Source organism: Aspergillus multicolor (genome assembly GCF_047715735.1).
Source record: "Aspergillus multicolor strain CBS 133.54 unplaced genomic scaffold BDW74scaffold_35, whole genome shotgun sequence".
Taxonomy (NCBI): Eukaryota; Fungi; Ascomycota; class Eurotiomycetes; order Eurotiales; family Aspergillaceae; genus Aspergillus; species Aspergillus multicolor.
The window spans coordinates 327,664-341,763 of NW_027395986.1; the positions used below are offsets into that span (position 1 = coordinate 327,664).

The 14,100-nt window shown below is 53.9% G+C and overlaps 5 protein-coding genes across 5 annotated transcripts; 1 reads left to right on the forward strand and 4 right to left on the reverse strand.

Moving 5' to 3' along the window:
* Positions 1–1,416: 1,416 nt before the first annotated feature.
* BDW74DRAFT_182461 (uncharacterized protein) lies at positions 1,417–3,511 on the reverse strand (the record flags this gene model as incomplete). The annotated part of the gene is made up of 9 exons (XM_073730261.1): positions 1,417–1,505; positions 1,589–1,673; positions 1,737–2,023; positions 2,086–2,458; positions 2,517–2,849; positions 2,908–2,962; positions 3,021–3,133; positions 3,197–3,414; positions 3,484–3,511. The coding sequence occupies 9 exons, from the start codon at positions 3,509–3,511 to the stop codon at positions 1,417–1,419; spliced, it is 1,581 nt and encodes a 526-aa protein (XP_073579605.1).
* Positions 3,512–3,699: 188 nt separating this feature from the next.
* BDW74DRAFT_182462 (uncharacterized protein) lies at positions 3,700–5,228 on the forward strand (the record flags this gene model as incomplete). Its single annotated transcript, XM_073730262.1, has 3 exons — positions 3,700–4,107; positions 4,180–4,923; positions 4,995–5,228. 3 exons carry the CDS (start codon positions 3,700–3,702, stop codon positions 5,226–5,228), a joined length of 1,386 nt encoding a protein of 461 aa, XP_073579606.1.
* A 594-nt stretch (positions 5,229–5,822) lies between these two features.
* On the reverse strand, positions 5,823–7,172 carry BDW74DRAFT_182463 (SANT/Myb-like DNA-binding domain-containing protein; the record flags this gene model as incomplete). The annotated part of the gene is made up of 6 exons (XM_073730263.1): positions 5,823–6,378; positions 6,430–6,530; positions 6,602–6,669; positions 6,739–6,844; positions 6,915–7,033; positions 7,097–7,172. The coding sequence occupies 6 exons, from the start codon at positions 7,170–7,172 to the stop codon at positions 5,823–5,825; spliced, it is 1,026 nt and encodes a 341-aa protein (XP_073579607.1).
* A 4,027-nt stretch (positions 7,173–11,199) lies between these two features.
* BDW74DRAFT_182464 (uncharacterized protein) lies at positions 11,200–11,639 on the reverse strand (the record flags this gene model as incomplete). Its single annotated transcript, XM_073730264.1, has 4 exons — positions 11,200–11,287; positions 11,364–11,450; positions 11,508–11,572; positions 11,628–11,639. 4 exons carry the CDS (start codon positions 11,637–11,639, stop codon positions 11,200–11,202), a joined length of 252 nt encoding a protein of 83 aa, XP_073579608.1.
* Positions 11,640–13,561: 1,922 nt separating this feature from the next.
* Positions 13,562–14,047, reverse strand: BDW74DRAFT_182465 (uncharacterized protein; the record flags this gene model as incomplete). The annotated part of the gene is made up of 2 exons (XM_073730265.1): positions 13,562–13,638; positions 13,717–14,047. Coding segments are annotated over 2 exons (408 nt in total), but the record flags the coding sequence as incomplete, so codon positions are not given.
* Between the last annotated feature and the right edge of the window lie 53 nt (positions 14,048–14,100).

Genomic DNA, 14,100 nt, shown 5'->3' on the forward strand with positions numbered 1-14,100 from the left:
AGCATAACCAGATAAATATGATAGAGACCTGGAATTTATGTGAGGATTTTGACCGTACTAGATCACAAGAGCTATGGTACCTTAATACGTATGCGACAATGACAGACCAGGGCCAGTCACCCTTGTTACCAAGAATATCGAGAAGCAGACCACAAAATGAAATAGTTCTCGCCTGAAATATGGATAAACGAGTAAGAAAAACTACAGAAAAGTATATACAGAAAGTCCGTTTGAATATCAAAGCCCGTTGTGGCTGCCCTTGTTCAACGTCGACATCTAGCCCTAGGCCGTGGGAGTGCCACTTTAAGGTCAAGAGCGCTCTGATGCGAAATACCATAATAATCGCTCTAAACACAGCAAAAGTATCCCCTTGGTACCATCGCATATTAGTACGCTTCTGTTATTTCCCCACGAACACATTATTGGTAAACCAAGGTCATCACGTTAGGTAGGGCAATAGAGGCTAGGTCCGTACTCTACATAACCGGGCTTAGAAGTTTACCCTCTAGGCACGGCTAATAAACCCCTCTCCAGGATAGGAACTGGGCGATACAAACTATATTAGCCCGCGCCATTCGTCGTTTTCGCTTGATGCCAGGTATCCGGCTCGGACGTCGTAGGTTGCGAAGCCAATGCTGTCCAGTTCGGCGCTGAAATCCGTGCAGAGCTGGCGGGAAGTTTTGCGGTGAGGGTTAGATGGGGGTTCAAGTTGGAAGTGAGGATGTAGGCGGTCATTTTGGTTGTATATGTGGTTTAGTAGGTAAGGAAGGTAAAGAGTATTTCACTGTTCCATCTTATCTGCATCACATACTCAACATCTGCCGTCCTGCACAAAGGCTCTCCAGTCTGCAAAAAAGCAATGTTATATCGTTTTGGATCGTCTGGGATGTATAACACAGTAGATGGTACCATATACCACCTCGCCCCTCGCTGGGCCAACGCTACACCCGACGGACTCGTGCATTTCCAGGTTTGATTTAGTAGAATTATCCTTAACAAAATTAACACCTCTGACTTCTAGCTTGCTATAGTAATATAGGACCATGTCCCTGAGCTAGCTGACCGGAGAATGGTCGATGCACGCCTTCAGACCCTGGACGCATCCATGTTGTTGCACGTCAAGGACAGCCTTATGAACATTACATTGACAAGCTGATTAGTCAACCAGTTATCGCCAGAAAGGCGGATCATTGGCGAGAATACTGCTTGTTCTAGGTAGCTTTCCACCAGTATGCATCCGGTCGGTGAAGGCTGGATACCATAGGATACGTGCCTGCGTTCTCGGAGCATAAAATCAAACGTAGCGCGCATCCGTAGGACAAAGGAGTCAAGGACTACGCGGATATACTCCTTCCACTCGTCCTGCATGGAAGGAATCTGGCCGGCAGGGTACCCGACCTGTTGGTACCAGGTGTCCTAGGCGCCAAAGTGCTCGTAAATGGCTTCGTATGTGGTGTAGAGCTTGTCCCAGACTTGTTGGGTATTGAAGTATTGCACGATCAAGCCTGGGGGAGGGAAAAGGAAGGGCATGGTGAGTGAGTGATGGCAGTAAGATACGGTAGGGTAATGGGCAGTTAGCGAAGCTTACCCATCTCCTTGACAGACTGCAACTGGGAATCTTTGTTCATGCATTTGTATCGGTTTCGGTCTGTTGGCTCGTTGCCAGTGAACATCTAGAGCGACGCAAAGTTAGATTTCAATACGACAACGCCGTCAAGGGTCTCAAGGATCCATACCCTGCTCATTTTCCCATTCGGTCGCGCAAGCATGATTGTCAGTCGGTCCAGGTCGTTTTTGCTGCCTGGCTCGGACAGGAGCAGGTTGATAACAGGAGTGTCTTTTGTGGCCCCAGGCAGTCTCCAGGGGAGGTTTGTATTTGCTGCCAGTAGATACAGCAACGAATCTGCGCAGGAGAGCTTGCTTCTTGGACTGGCATGGGCTGGCAGCTGGTTTTTGATCCTGCCCTGTGCTAGCCACCAATCGAAGAAGTCGCCAATGAGCTGGCCGGCAAACACATGTTTGGCTGCAGCACTCGTGTCAGTTCTATTCAATGGCTCGAGAGCGCAAATCAAGGGGTGTGCGTACTCTGATAGTTCGCTCTGATCCTCGTCGGGTTGCCATTGGCGTCCGTGGTCCATCTGGTGTCGTGGCGAGTCAGCTCCCCTACGGCCCAGCTGGCGCAGCTGTCCGTAGTATTGCCCCAGTAGCGTGAGATGGTGTCCCAGGCGCCATTCTCGATCCCCTCCCAGTCGAAGTCATGCCGGCTTGGGAATGACGGATAGCGCCAGTCGCCCCCCAGCCCGAAACTCCTTCTGCATGCCGTGACCTTCTTGGTACCCATGGTCGCCATGCCGCTGACTCGAGGAGCCAAAACGTGCAGCTCTTCCTCTCCACGATCATCCTCTCCCTCTTCCTCCTCGTCCGCGGCTTCTATCCCATTCCGTCGCCGCGTTATTGTCTGTGGTATTTTGAGACCAGGATAGACTCCGTCGGGCCTCTCGCAGGAAATGCAGAACGGGATATTTTGAAAACTGATATTCGATGTCCATGTTCACGCAGCCACAGCACCCGGGGCGGCCCGTGTCGTAAACCACCTCGCAGGTACCGCAGGCACCAGGCCTGCACCGGAAGATTGCATTTTGTCCCTGCAGGATTTTACCGGCCCTTATCCCCACAAAGTCCGTCGCATCCACGTTCGCACCGGTGTTGTACCCCCAGCCGGGCATGTCGACAATCAGGGCCTGGCGCGGCGACAGGGACCGACTCCGCGACGCTTCCTGGGTGGATGTCACATTGTGGCCTCGCTGTTCGGAATTGGGATAGCAAACGCTGCCGCGCTCGGGGGATTTCTGTTCCAGTGCCTGTTAGTATGGCAGGTAGATAGTGGACGCGCATAGGGCGACGTACTGCATCATACACCAACTGAATGTCCGTTTTGTCCCCTCCCCAAAGCACATTCTCGCTGTGCAAGAGTTAGTAATTGGGCTCGCAGGGCAAGTTCAGGCAAGTGGGAACCCTACGTATTGCGGGCCCCTTGGTAAATGTTTGTGACTACGTCGTAGTCAGTGCACGAGTCATCATAGCTGACCGGGTAGAATGAGAATTGCGCACTAGTATTGTACGTGAGAGACAACTAAGCCGCGTCAGCTCTCCATCAGGTCTAGCCAGGGGTGCCTATGCAATAGTTCTCACTCACCCCTAGTGGTACAGGCTTCCAATCCCAGAAAGAGGTGCTCACGTCCAGCCCAAACTTGATAACTGTGCCCAGTGAGATCTTGCCGCCGACCCCGGGGCTGCCGTATAGCACATCATCATCGGGAATGGAGATGATATTCGTGTCCCGGAAATCGAAGTTGTTTCCGGGGTCTGTGGTCAGACTGAGAAAATAGACTGGTGTGTCCCCTGGAGAGATGCCTTTACTCAGGGACTTTCAGTTGACCGTTTGCTTGGAATTGGTACCCTCTATCTCCCAGTCCCAAGTACCTTGGTACGCCTCCAATGCCGCTACCATAGGCACTTCAAATCCAGGACCTTGATATCATAATCTGATTACGCCAATCCGTCATGCGTATCAAGAATAAAGTACTAGACTGAACTAGTACGCAGGCGCATATGATCCCATGACATCGAGGGGATGCTATGGTACCTAGTGCTCCAACAGTTCTCACTTCTCCAGCCACTCAATCTCAACATCACAAGATGGCACCTGCACGAGGCTCCTCAGACCTCCCTCTGGAAATGATCCTGATGTTTGATATCTACCTTCCCAATGGCAGCAAGAAGGCCCTCCGCCAGACTTGCAAAGCCCTCTGCCGCACCGTCCGCCTGCGCATCGACCGCACCTTCCTCTCCGCCAACCCGCTCAACATCACCGTCTTCCGTGCCATCGCCGACAGCGAAACCTACCGGCACTCCATCAAAGAGATCGTCTGGGACGGCGCTCGGCTAATCAGCGCCCCGCTGGGCGAGTTCCACATCGCCGACGAGCGCGAGGATCTCTGGATCGATCCAACGACCGGTTGCCCGGAGTGGTTCGTTACCGCGTGCAGAGCAAACAGAGAAAACCTGGACATGCGCATCTCCTCATTGTCAGACTTCAAGCGCCCGGTTTATATCGAGTAGCTCGCCCGCGCCCAGGAGCAAGCCGCCGCCGAACTGCCCCTGCTGCTGTCCTGGCAGTACTGGCAGAACCTGCAGCAGCAGCAAGCGGACACGCTGCGCGCGAACCGCGACGCCGACGCCCTGGCGTACGGGCTCCGCCGGTTCTCTGCCCTGACAAGGATTACCATAACGCCCGCCGCGCACGGCTTAGTCTTCATTCCGCTCTACGAGACGCCCATGATCCGCGCGTTTCCCAGGGGCTTCAACTACCCAATCCCGCGCGGCTGGCCGGACAATGCTGACGGGCCGTTCACGCCGGAAGCCACGCCGTGGGCGGACGAGGCCACGCAGAGCGAATACCGCGGCGTCGGCATCGTATTGCGCGCGCTAGCCTCCCACGCAGACCACCGCGTCTCCGAGCTATGTATCACCGCTAACACCCTGCAGACGGGGCTGAACTGCCGCATCTTCGACGCTCCGAATGCGCAATATGCTGACTTTGCGACGGTCCTGCGCAGACCGGGCTTTGCGCGTCTCGACCTCGACCTCCTCGTCCGCGGCGAGGAGCACGTGGGCTGGCCCGCCTATAGAAATGGATTGCTCCGAAGCGCGCTGGCCGAGGCCCACGACATGCAGCATATTAGTCTCGCCACAAATATGGACGAGGTGTCTGCAACTGCACCGGACCAGCTCGTCCCGCTCCGCACCATCTTCCCCATCAAGTCGTGGCCGTCCCTCCGCCATTTCAGCCTCTCGCAGTTCCTCGTCGACAAGGACGACCTCGTATCTTTTCTCGCCGCGCTCGCATCGACCCTGCGCTCTGTCTATCTAGGAATGCTTTACTTTATCGATCGCGAGGGTCATACGGCGAGCTGCTGAACGCCATGCGCGAGAGACTCGACTGGAGGACGCGAGACCCTGCAGAACGACGGGTCGTCTCGCTCGCAAAGCCGACCTTATACTGGCGAATCGGGCATGCGTTCTGGCTGGATAAGGAGGTCCAGGGGTTTCTTTACGGCGAGGGCAAGAACCCGTTTTGGGGGAGTGGGTTTGAGGTCGCTGACGAGGGGATGGTCCGCGACGCATTTCTGCTGGGGGCCGGGTGGAAAGAGAAGAACTTCAGGTGAGTACCTAGCGGAGAGAATGAGATTAATATGCCAAATTCTATGTTACAAAAGATGGAACAATATATCTCTCCGCTGCCTCAGGCTCCAATGCCCAATGCCCAATCCTCAGTCTTCAGTCCTCAGGCCTCAGGCAGCCATCTCAACCCAACGCGCCAAGTGCCAAGCCCCCTCGGCTAAACCACCCTAACCAAACCCAGCTAGCGCTATCCACAAGCGCGAGCTACAAAAAGCGGCTTTAAGGCCACCCCTTTCCTTCTCTTTTTCTTTTCCTCAGAATAGAATAGTGTGGTACTATACCCCAGCGACGACTGTCTGCCATGTCAGAGTGTTGGATGCTGTATGCCTCTTAGTACCAAGATCAACGGCTGTCTGTCGAGCGCGCTGGTGCACCCCATGGCCTGTTGAGGGCTGCATGCGTCGGTGTCGTGGTGGACTCCTACATCTTGCTCTGCGTATCTACCCTACTTGCATCGTTTAGAATGAGAATAATATCAATATGGATGAGTTTTGCTCTTGCTCTTGCTCTTCAGTCTACCGATCTATACCGTCTATGTATATGTATATCTCTGTGTCTGTATATGTGTACGTGGATGTTCAGTACCCAAACGCCCCCTGCTGCAACGGCAGCGCATAGCGATTTCCTAGCTGGTCGTGGCCATGCTCCTGCTCCAACCCATCGCGGAAATCATACCGCATTCCCATCCCCATCCCCATCCCCATGCCAATGCCCCCGCCAAATCCCATGCCCACGCCATCCGGCACCACCAGCTCCGACGCATCCGGCGAGTTGGCGTAGAACGACAGCGCCGGCGACGCCTGGTACTGCGGCATGTACCCGCACGCCGGGTCGGCAAGCCCGAGACTGTGCATGTCGAAGGTCAGGGCTGGGGCTTCGGGGGTCGCGGGGAGGTACTCTGACGTCGAGAGCTGTGGGGTGGAGGAGAGGGAGAGGGAGCTGTAGGTGTAGCTGGTCATTGGGGGGGTTGAGGCTATTGCTGATGCTGATGCTGATGCTGACGCTGACGCTGAGGAGGGAGAAGAACGGTATCGGGATGGAGAGGAAGAGGGTTTGCTTGTTTGGCTGGGGACGGCGTCGCAGCAGGACTCGAGATAGCCTTGGTGGAGGTTTTTGCGGGAGAGGATGGTGAATCTGCGGTTGTCAGCGGCTATAAGTCTAGGTGCAGTGCCGCTGGGACCGTACTGGTTCTTGATGTTATTCGCAGACCGCGTCGGGAAGTGGCAGCGCTGAATCTCCTTCCAGCTGCTGCCGTGGGAGTTGACGGCGGAGAGGAGCAGCATGTTCTATAACTCTCGTTAGCTGTCTCTCCGAATCCATATACTCGTCTAGGAATGATATAGTATCAAGTACATACCTCGTCATCCGACCACGGACTCCGCTCCAACTCCGGATTCAAACAGTGATGCCACCGCTTTGAGCACTCTACCATAGACGTTGTTCATTAGCAAAGCTCAACCAGTGTCTACTGGCATTTCACTTTAGGAAACATACGATCCGCATTCCGGGTCTCCATCTTCTGCGCAATCGCCGCCCAGCGATACTGATAGCGCTCGACGAGCTGGAACAGCCGCTCGTCTTCCTCCTGCGTCCAAGAGCCCTGCAGCAAACCATGCTCGTTAGACTGCTGTTTCGCAGGCATATGTGTGTAGACAAAGGCGAGGGCGTACCTTGCGCAGACCACCCGTAAACCGGTTGTAGAACCGCTTCCGGCAGTCCTTGTTTGTGCGGCCGGGGATGTGCCGCGCGATCTCGTTCCAGTTGATCTTTTGGCATTTGCCCGTGGGTGCTGGGGACGTATGCTGTTAGCGGCCGGGCGATGAGGGAGGAATGACAAGGCAGGCAAACATACCCCTCTCCTGCACTTGGTACAGATCCCAAAGGAGGGCATCTTCGGCGGCTGTCCAGCGGCGGCGAGGTTCCGTCATGGCGAGTGATTTATTCTGGTAAGGAGTGGTGTCGTATGGTGTGGTAGGTAAGTAGCGTAAGTCGTATGCAGAACCGAACCAGTCCGTCCGTCAATATCCAGAGCAGTCGTAGTTGATATGCAGAGGTGTGAAGTTATCGTAGGTTAAATAAGTACAGCACCAGAATCATCGATCTCGGGACAGAAGCCCCTTATAAATCCAGATCAGCCGGATCGACTGCGCCCCCAGCCCAGACGAACCAGGATCAATAACATCGGGCTTGGATCACCGGCGGGGATGGGATGGATGGATGGATTCATAATGGAAGGAGCGACGGATCACGATCCTTCCAACCTTAGCAGACGCTCCTTCCAGCCCCAAGCCAGCGCCAGCCAACGCTAGCCTATGGATGCTGGCAATCCAGCTCGGCGTCCGCCAGCCCGCCTAACCTGACACTAACACTGACGCCGACGCCGACGCTGAGATGACATGACAGGGGGCGCTTACGACAGCCCGGTTGAGCTTAGATGAGAGAGAAGCCGCACCCACATGCAGCCCACAGCCCAGTCGTAGTCCTGGCTTACAGACAGTGGATACGAGATCACGTATTCGGCATGGCTTGGTTAAATTGGGTTAGGTTAGTATCTATTCTATTTTGCGAGAACGAGACGAGCAGAAATAGATCCCGATCCTCATACAGCATGGCCATCTCGCATCCCTCGCACCCGCATCTGCTCTGCCTACCCTCGAACCCGAACCCACCAATAACCATTCCCGCTCGGCTCTTCTGACGGGCTTAGGATCGAGATAGCAAGCGGCAGCAGGGCAAGATATGCACTGCACGCATGCATGCACCTCCTGCTCCTGCTCCTGCTCCTGCTCCTGCTCCCTCCTGCAGGTCAATCCTACTTATCGTGCTAATGTCTACATTAGCCGCAATAGCCGAGCCAAGGACAAGGCACGCAGGCAGCCTCCAGCCCTCGTGGACCTCACGTTAGCCCGGCGGAGCATAAGACTCGGTCTGGGTGGTCGGGGGATGTTGTGATACGGGCTACTTTGTTAGGTATGTGCTCCGATTGGACGCGACCTTGCAGAAGTGTCTTGTTTCATCTCGGCTTATTTATTCAGCGCCTTTTTAATCATATAGCAATCCCGGCCTGTGCGGAAAACGTGGAAACCAGGTGGGAGCTGGGAATGGACCATGGAATGGGGAATGGGGCCGGACCAGCGCAAGGACCGGGGGCGGGGAATGCGAATGGGAAGAAGAAGAAGGGAAAGACGGAGAATGAGAACGTGGCAATGAGGTGGAGTAGAGGGGTTCTCGCATCCGCATCCCTGCCCTGCGTTGGGAATCTGACCGATACCTAGCGACGGGATCCACGCCGTAGCCCAAGCGCGCTTGGGTTCGTTGGTTGGTTGGTTCTTTCTTCAAGGCGGACACAATCACAATCAAAATGGCAGCAACCCATGCAAGGGATGCCAGAGAGGCTCGAAGACGCGAGGAGGCTGCATCCGAACGCATCACGGCCATCGCGGATTGTTTCTCCGACTGCCTGCACTGCCCTCCACCCATGATCCCTCACAGTGTGGTGGATACCATAATCAAGCTGGATCCCCTGCGTTGGTATAGATGCGAGATTCGCCACGAGGCCACGACCAGGTTCGCGTGGTTTGTCTCACCCTCCAACTCAAGGTGAGCCAACAACTGAACTTTCCTGCGATCAGGACTGCCCGACTGGAAGGTAAAAATAACCCAGCTGCACGGATACACATCACTCGCGGTGCAAAAAGCAACGCTGTGTAACGGCGCAACGTGTTCCTCGACCTCCAGCCTAATCAGCTCTCAATGTTTCAGCACGCCCTTGGCTCGTCAGGATTTCGTCAGACGGTGGAGGACTTGGGGTTGCACAGGGCTGGGCCTGGGCGTGCGCTGCAGAATGCGAATTCTTTTTCGGTCTGACTGTAAATCAGCCGGCTCGCTTGCGGTCCTTACTGGTTGTGGCTTGCTTGGCTGGGCTCTGCCGCGATTGAGTCATGATTAGTTGTCTGGTTATCACATCGTGGTGGGTGTACTATCGTTATGGCATACGATGCTCTTAATCCGTCAACACGGAATAAAATGCCTGCAGTCCCCGCAATGGGGTCTGTAGGGCCTGATAAGCCCCGACTCCGACCCGATGCAAGCTGGAGAAAGACTGCAATTTCCTCGGACAGTATTGGCTGCCGAAGGGCAGTGCATGCAATCACGCATCCTCTTGGCTGCATCTGCATCCATTCAGACAGCCATCGGCCTACTCGACTCAATTCCGCGGCATCTGCATCTGCATCTGAAGAGTAATACCGACGGCGTACCGTTCCTGGGTCCACGGTGCACACGGCAGCTCGTATTGTCGATCCAACATGATGCCTTATCCACACCAATCGTAGCGCCCGCGGATCCTTACTGCCATTTTGCAATCGCGATCGCCCTCCGGCTCAAGATCTATTCTGCAGAAATTAGTGCCATAGAACGGCAGAATCCTTCGCGCCGGGACGCAGAGGCTCCCGCGATTCCCGCGACTATCTAACGATGCCTAGTGCTATGGTAGTGATTAGTACTGTTAGGCGTGCCGTAGCCGTTCTTCATCGGTCCGGCCTTGGCTGCCTTAGCATGATAATCCTCAGACTGCAGTAATACGGTATCGACGGGAGGTGTGGGAGATGACCACAACCGTGGAGATCGGGAAGCCACGAGGCCTGTGTGACGATTAAGATTACCTCAACATCAGAGCTGGACTGAGCTGAAGCTGGCGGTGGGCACGTAAAGTCCCGGTCATGTCAAGTTACACCACGTCTAGACAAGCTGAGACTGGGGACTCTTGGCTCCTGGCCGTACGGTATGGACGTATGCCCGGCGAGACCGAGATCAAGCCATGCAGAGGCTGTAAGCATTCCATCTTCACTCTTCCATCATCAATACCAGAGCGAGCACGAGCACCACTCCAGTGCGTAAATCCTATCTACAGTAAGAACACTGAAACGTATCTCACTCGGCAGTTGAGCTGAGCAGTGAGCAGTTAGCAATCCATCAGCCCTGCGGATATTACTTTACATTACCTTACATGACTCTAACCCAACGCATTGAGTCTTAGGTGCAGGCAATAGGAAGCAAACAGCCGAGCCCAGCCCAGCAGCGGCAGTTCGTCAGCGTAGCGTAGCATTCTGCATCGTAAGCTGTGGGTAGCTGAGTAATAAGATCGCCCGGCAGCAGAACACGACCTCCTGTTCTTCACAGCGCATCTTTCCTCCTATAGGGCGGCGTAGGTCTTATGTCACGCCTATCTGCAGCCCGTGTGCACACAGCCAATCGCGTCAAGGCCAAGGCTGCAGGGCGCCTAAGCCAGGATTCTCCAGTCGAAGATCCTGCTTACTTTATTTTAGCCCGAGCGGTGTACCGTATTCGAGCGTTGAGATATGGGAAGATAGAAGATGAAGTGGATCGTCGTTGGCTTGGGGATTATTGGGACGGGCGGGGGATCGATCTCATTTAGGCATCAGCGGGACGGGATGCGATCGCTCGTTGCTGGCTGCCGCGGTGGCCGTGTCTGGATGCCGCAAACTATGCTATACTTAGCACCGTACCGTGCCGTAGTCGGTCGCAGCCCCTCGTGTTGTGCCGGAATACGGCGCTACGCTGTCTGAGCATCTCGGTAAAATTCTCCGGTATGGTTGGCTCAAGGCGGGAGGGACGAGAGAGAGGTGCATACATGACTTAGACCGGCGCTGATCGATAAGGGATTAAGTACGATTGGGGTTATCGGGCGCGTCTACAGATATCTCATCGCCCTTCAATGTTCGGCCTCTGCTAGGAGCTGGGATTGTGTACGATTGCGCTTCACTCGATACTATTATGGCAAGTTCTGCAGGTCAATCACTTTTAAACCGACAACGATGAATAGACCAGATAAACAAAGTAAAATCACTAGCAAACCATGCTAGAATCCGCCTTGCTGTACAGACAAAGACCGAAAATACAAAGACCGAAAATAAAATCCACCGTCGTGTTGCGTCACGCCTGGTTAATCTCACAGCTCACGCCCTCCGGCAGCCCAGCGCCCTTCAGCTCCTCGCTCGAAACGCCATCGGGGACAACGAATCTAGACAGCACAGCGCATTAGCAAGACACGTTGCTCTTCATTCATGGCAAGTCATAGATGAGGTTTCAGCACATACGAGGTGCGATGCGTAGGCGGCATACTCCTGGTCGAGAAGAAGGGCGCGAGATCGGTGGCTCCTTTCGCGGTGAAGACGTCTTTTGCTCTAGGCGCTATTAGAAACATTGGATATGTGGTGGAAAGCTGAAAGAAGGAAGCGCACATCTGCTCGATCTGGCTGCCGTGCTGCTGGTAGGCTTCGTGGCTGTCGTATTTGATGATGGCGGTCTGCGGGTGGTGTCAGCAGAAGAAACTTATTGTGGAAGTAAATGTGGTGGCTTACATATTTTGGCATTTTGGCGGTTGGCGGTTGGCTGGTGTGTAAGGTGTTGTTCTGGGAAGTTGTTGTTTTGATGGATGGAGTTGGAGATGGAGAAGATGGAGAAGGAAGGAGGGGTTGCGGGGCAGGGACGATGATGTCATTCTATTTATAGCACATCAAGGGGGGTGGTCTCTCTATATTCGTTGAGAATATATGGCAGTCTTCACCAAGCTTGCTAACTACGGCTATTTCTATTACAGAACCGGTGCTACGGGAGCCGCTTCTCGTGTATCTCTTTCCCATCGAGCCAGCCCATGCCATGGGAATGATATATTAATAATTTGATATCCGTATTCGCCAAACCATGGTACGGTCGGTGTACTCCAAGTAAGGTACGTTGCTTGGTGCTTTATAACAATGTCTATGGTATAATAGAACTCTCTATTAAGTGTGCTGGACCGCTTGCAGCTCGACGATGGTATGGACATTCAGAGAGTCCGTAGCCACTACCTACCATCGTCTAGTGTTCATCCCCGAACATTCCCACTCATCTTCCAAGTTGTCTCAGGCGGCTCGAAAGCATCATGGATCTTTTCTTCCGCTCTGGCGTGCTTACGACACGGAAGGCTTTACTTAAGGAACTACCTTCAACTACTTAACGCACAGCTCCCCACCATAGTATTATGGTGGCGCAAAGTTTGGTATTGAATGGATGGCTATAGTACCATAATGTAAACTACACCGGGAAGCAGTTGATCTACGGGTTACCAACTGGATTTATCCCTCGCTAGTGTCATAGGAGTTTGCGTTGGACTTGCATCGGCATCAAGAACCACCAGGGTATGTTAGGGTTATTTCGGTAAGGGCAGCCGGGCTTGGAAAGTCTACTTAGGGCTAGCCTGGCCACGGGAAAAAGAGTGCAGTCTTGTCCACGAACCGTGCCTGATGGAAAGGCACCAAGGGATGGTCCGGTCAAGCAGCGTGATTTCCCACCCAGTAGAAGCTTGATTGATGCGCTAAACCAGCGGCAATGGTAATAACTCAGAAGCATCAACCATATTGCAAACTGATACTTGTAAGGAGGTCTTTGATGCACTGCTGTAGGCGACAGGTGCATAAGTACAAGCAGACCCCTTCCACAGAAGGACACCTTCTGTATTTCCAGCTCCAACTCCAGCATCCGTTGTCCTTCACTACTACCAGGTAAAGATTCCCGGCCCTGGGTTGAGGACATGCGAAAAGAAAAGTATAAGGATCGTATAAGTTCAGCGAGACAGATTGTAGAATGAATGCCATAGACTGCTCGAGTACCCAAGTACGAGTATATGTAGAACCTGCTTGTCATCGAATTCCTTGCCATCTTTTCACCCTGCATGAAATTAATCCCTCGAGGGGATATACCCAATTGCACCACACGCTTGATCTATTGCTTGCACCTGGTCTATTATCCCCGTTTTCCGTCCCGCTGCCATATGAACTCAAGGTGAGTCTTGATGCATTCCGTGGGTCAACTGAGACAACCATATGATGCTGTATCTTGGATTAGAGTAAACCACGGCTCCCTCTATTCGTCCGGATGGAGAACTCTCTAGAAGAAGAAGCACGAGCGCTGAAACTACTGGTTAGGAGGTAAACCTTCAGGATGGGATACCCACGGCCTTGTTCAGCCAGTCTCGAAGGCTTGGCGATATCTATGACGAAATTAGTAGACTGTACGGAATTCTTCTATCATTATGCACGAGAATATTATACGTAGACCAGAGTCAAGAAGCATAACTAGTCTCTTCGCAAGTCATGTCTCACGGTAGTAAGGACACTGGATTTGCAGAAATGTAAATGTAAATGTCTTGGTTGTGTAGAACTATAACACAGAGCTAAAACGGCTCTATAATATATATCCAGTTCGAACAGTGCTACCGTAGACCATCCCCCGGCACACACAACCCCAGATAGACCTAATCCTCGTAGTCCGAGTAATGAGGCTCATCATCTGAGTGATGCGAGTGGTGCTCCTCCTCATCGCTATTCTCAGCTACACAAGCACAAGCACACCAGTCAGCACGGAGTCCTCAAAATCACACACACCAAAGAAAGGAATGGGAAGACATACTAAGCTCATGCCCCAGAATCGCGCCGCCCACAGCCCCAATCGCCAACCCCGCCGCTCCTGCAGCAAGAATCTTCCCCGTGTCGCTCTTCTTCTCCTCCTGCGCCTGGTACTCGCCCCCGTATCCCTGAGGTGGATAGCCGCCACCAGGCGCCCCATACCCCTGAGGCGGGTAGCCAGACGGCGGAGGCGGAGGAGGCGACGCATACCCGCCGTACTCAGGGCCGGGCCCAGAACGGCTCGCCTCACCATACGAGACTTCAGCGGGGAGCGTCCACTCGGCGCGGCCGGTGGCGGTCTCGACGTAGAAGGCGCGGCGGGCGGATGGCTCCCATTCTTGGATCCAGCCGATTGGGAGTGGGGGTGGGGGGTAGGAGGGGGGTCGGG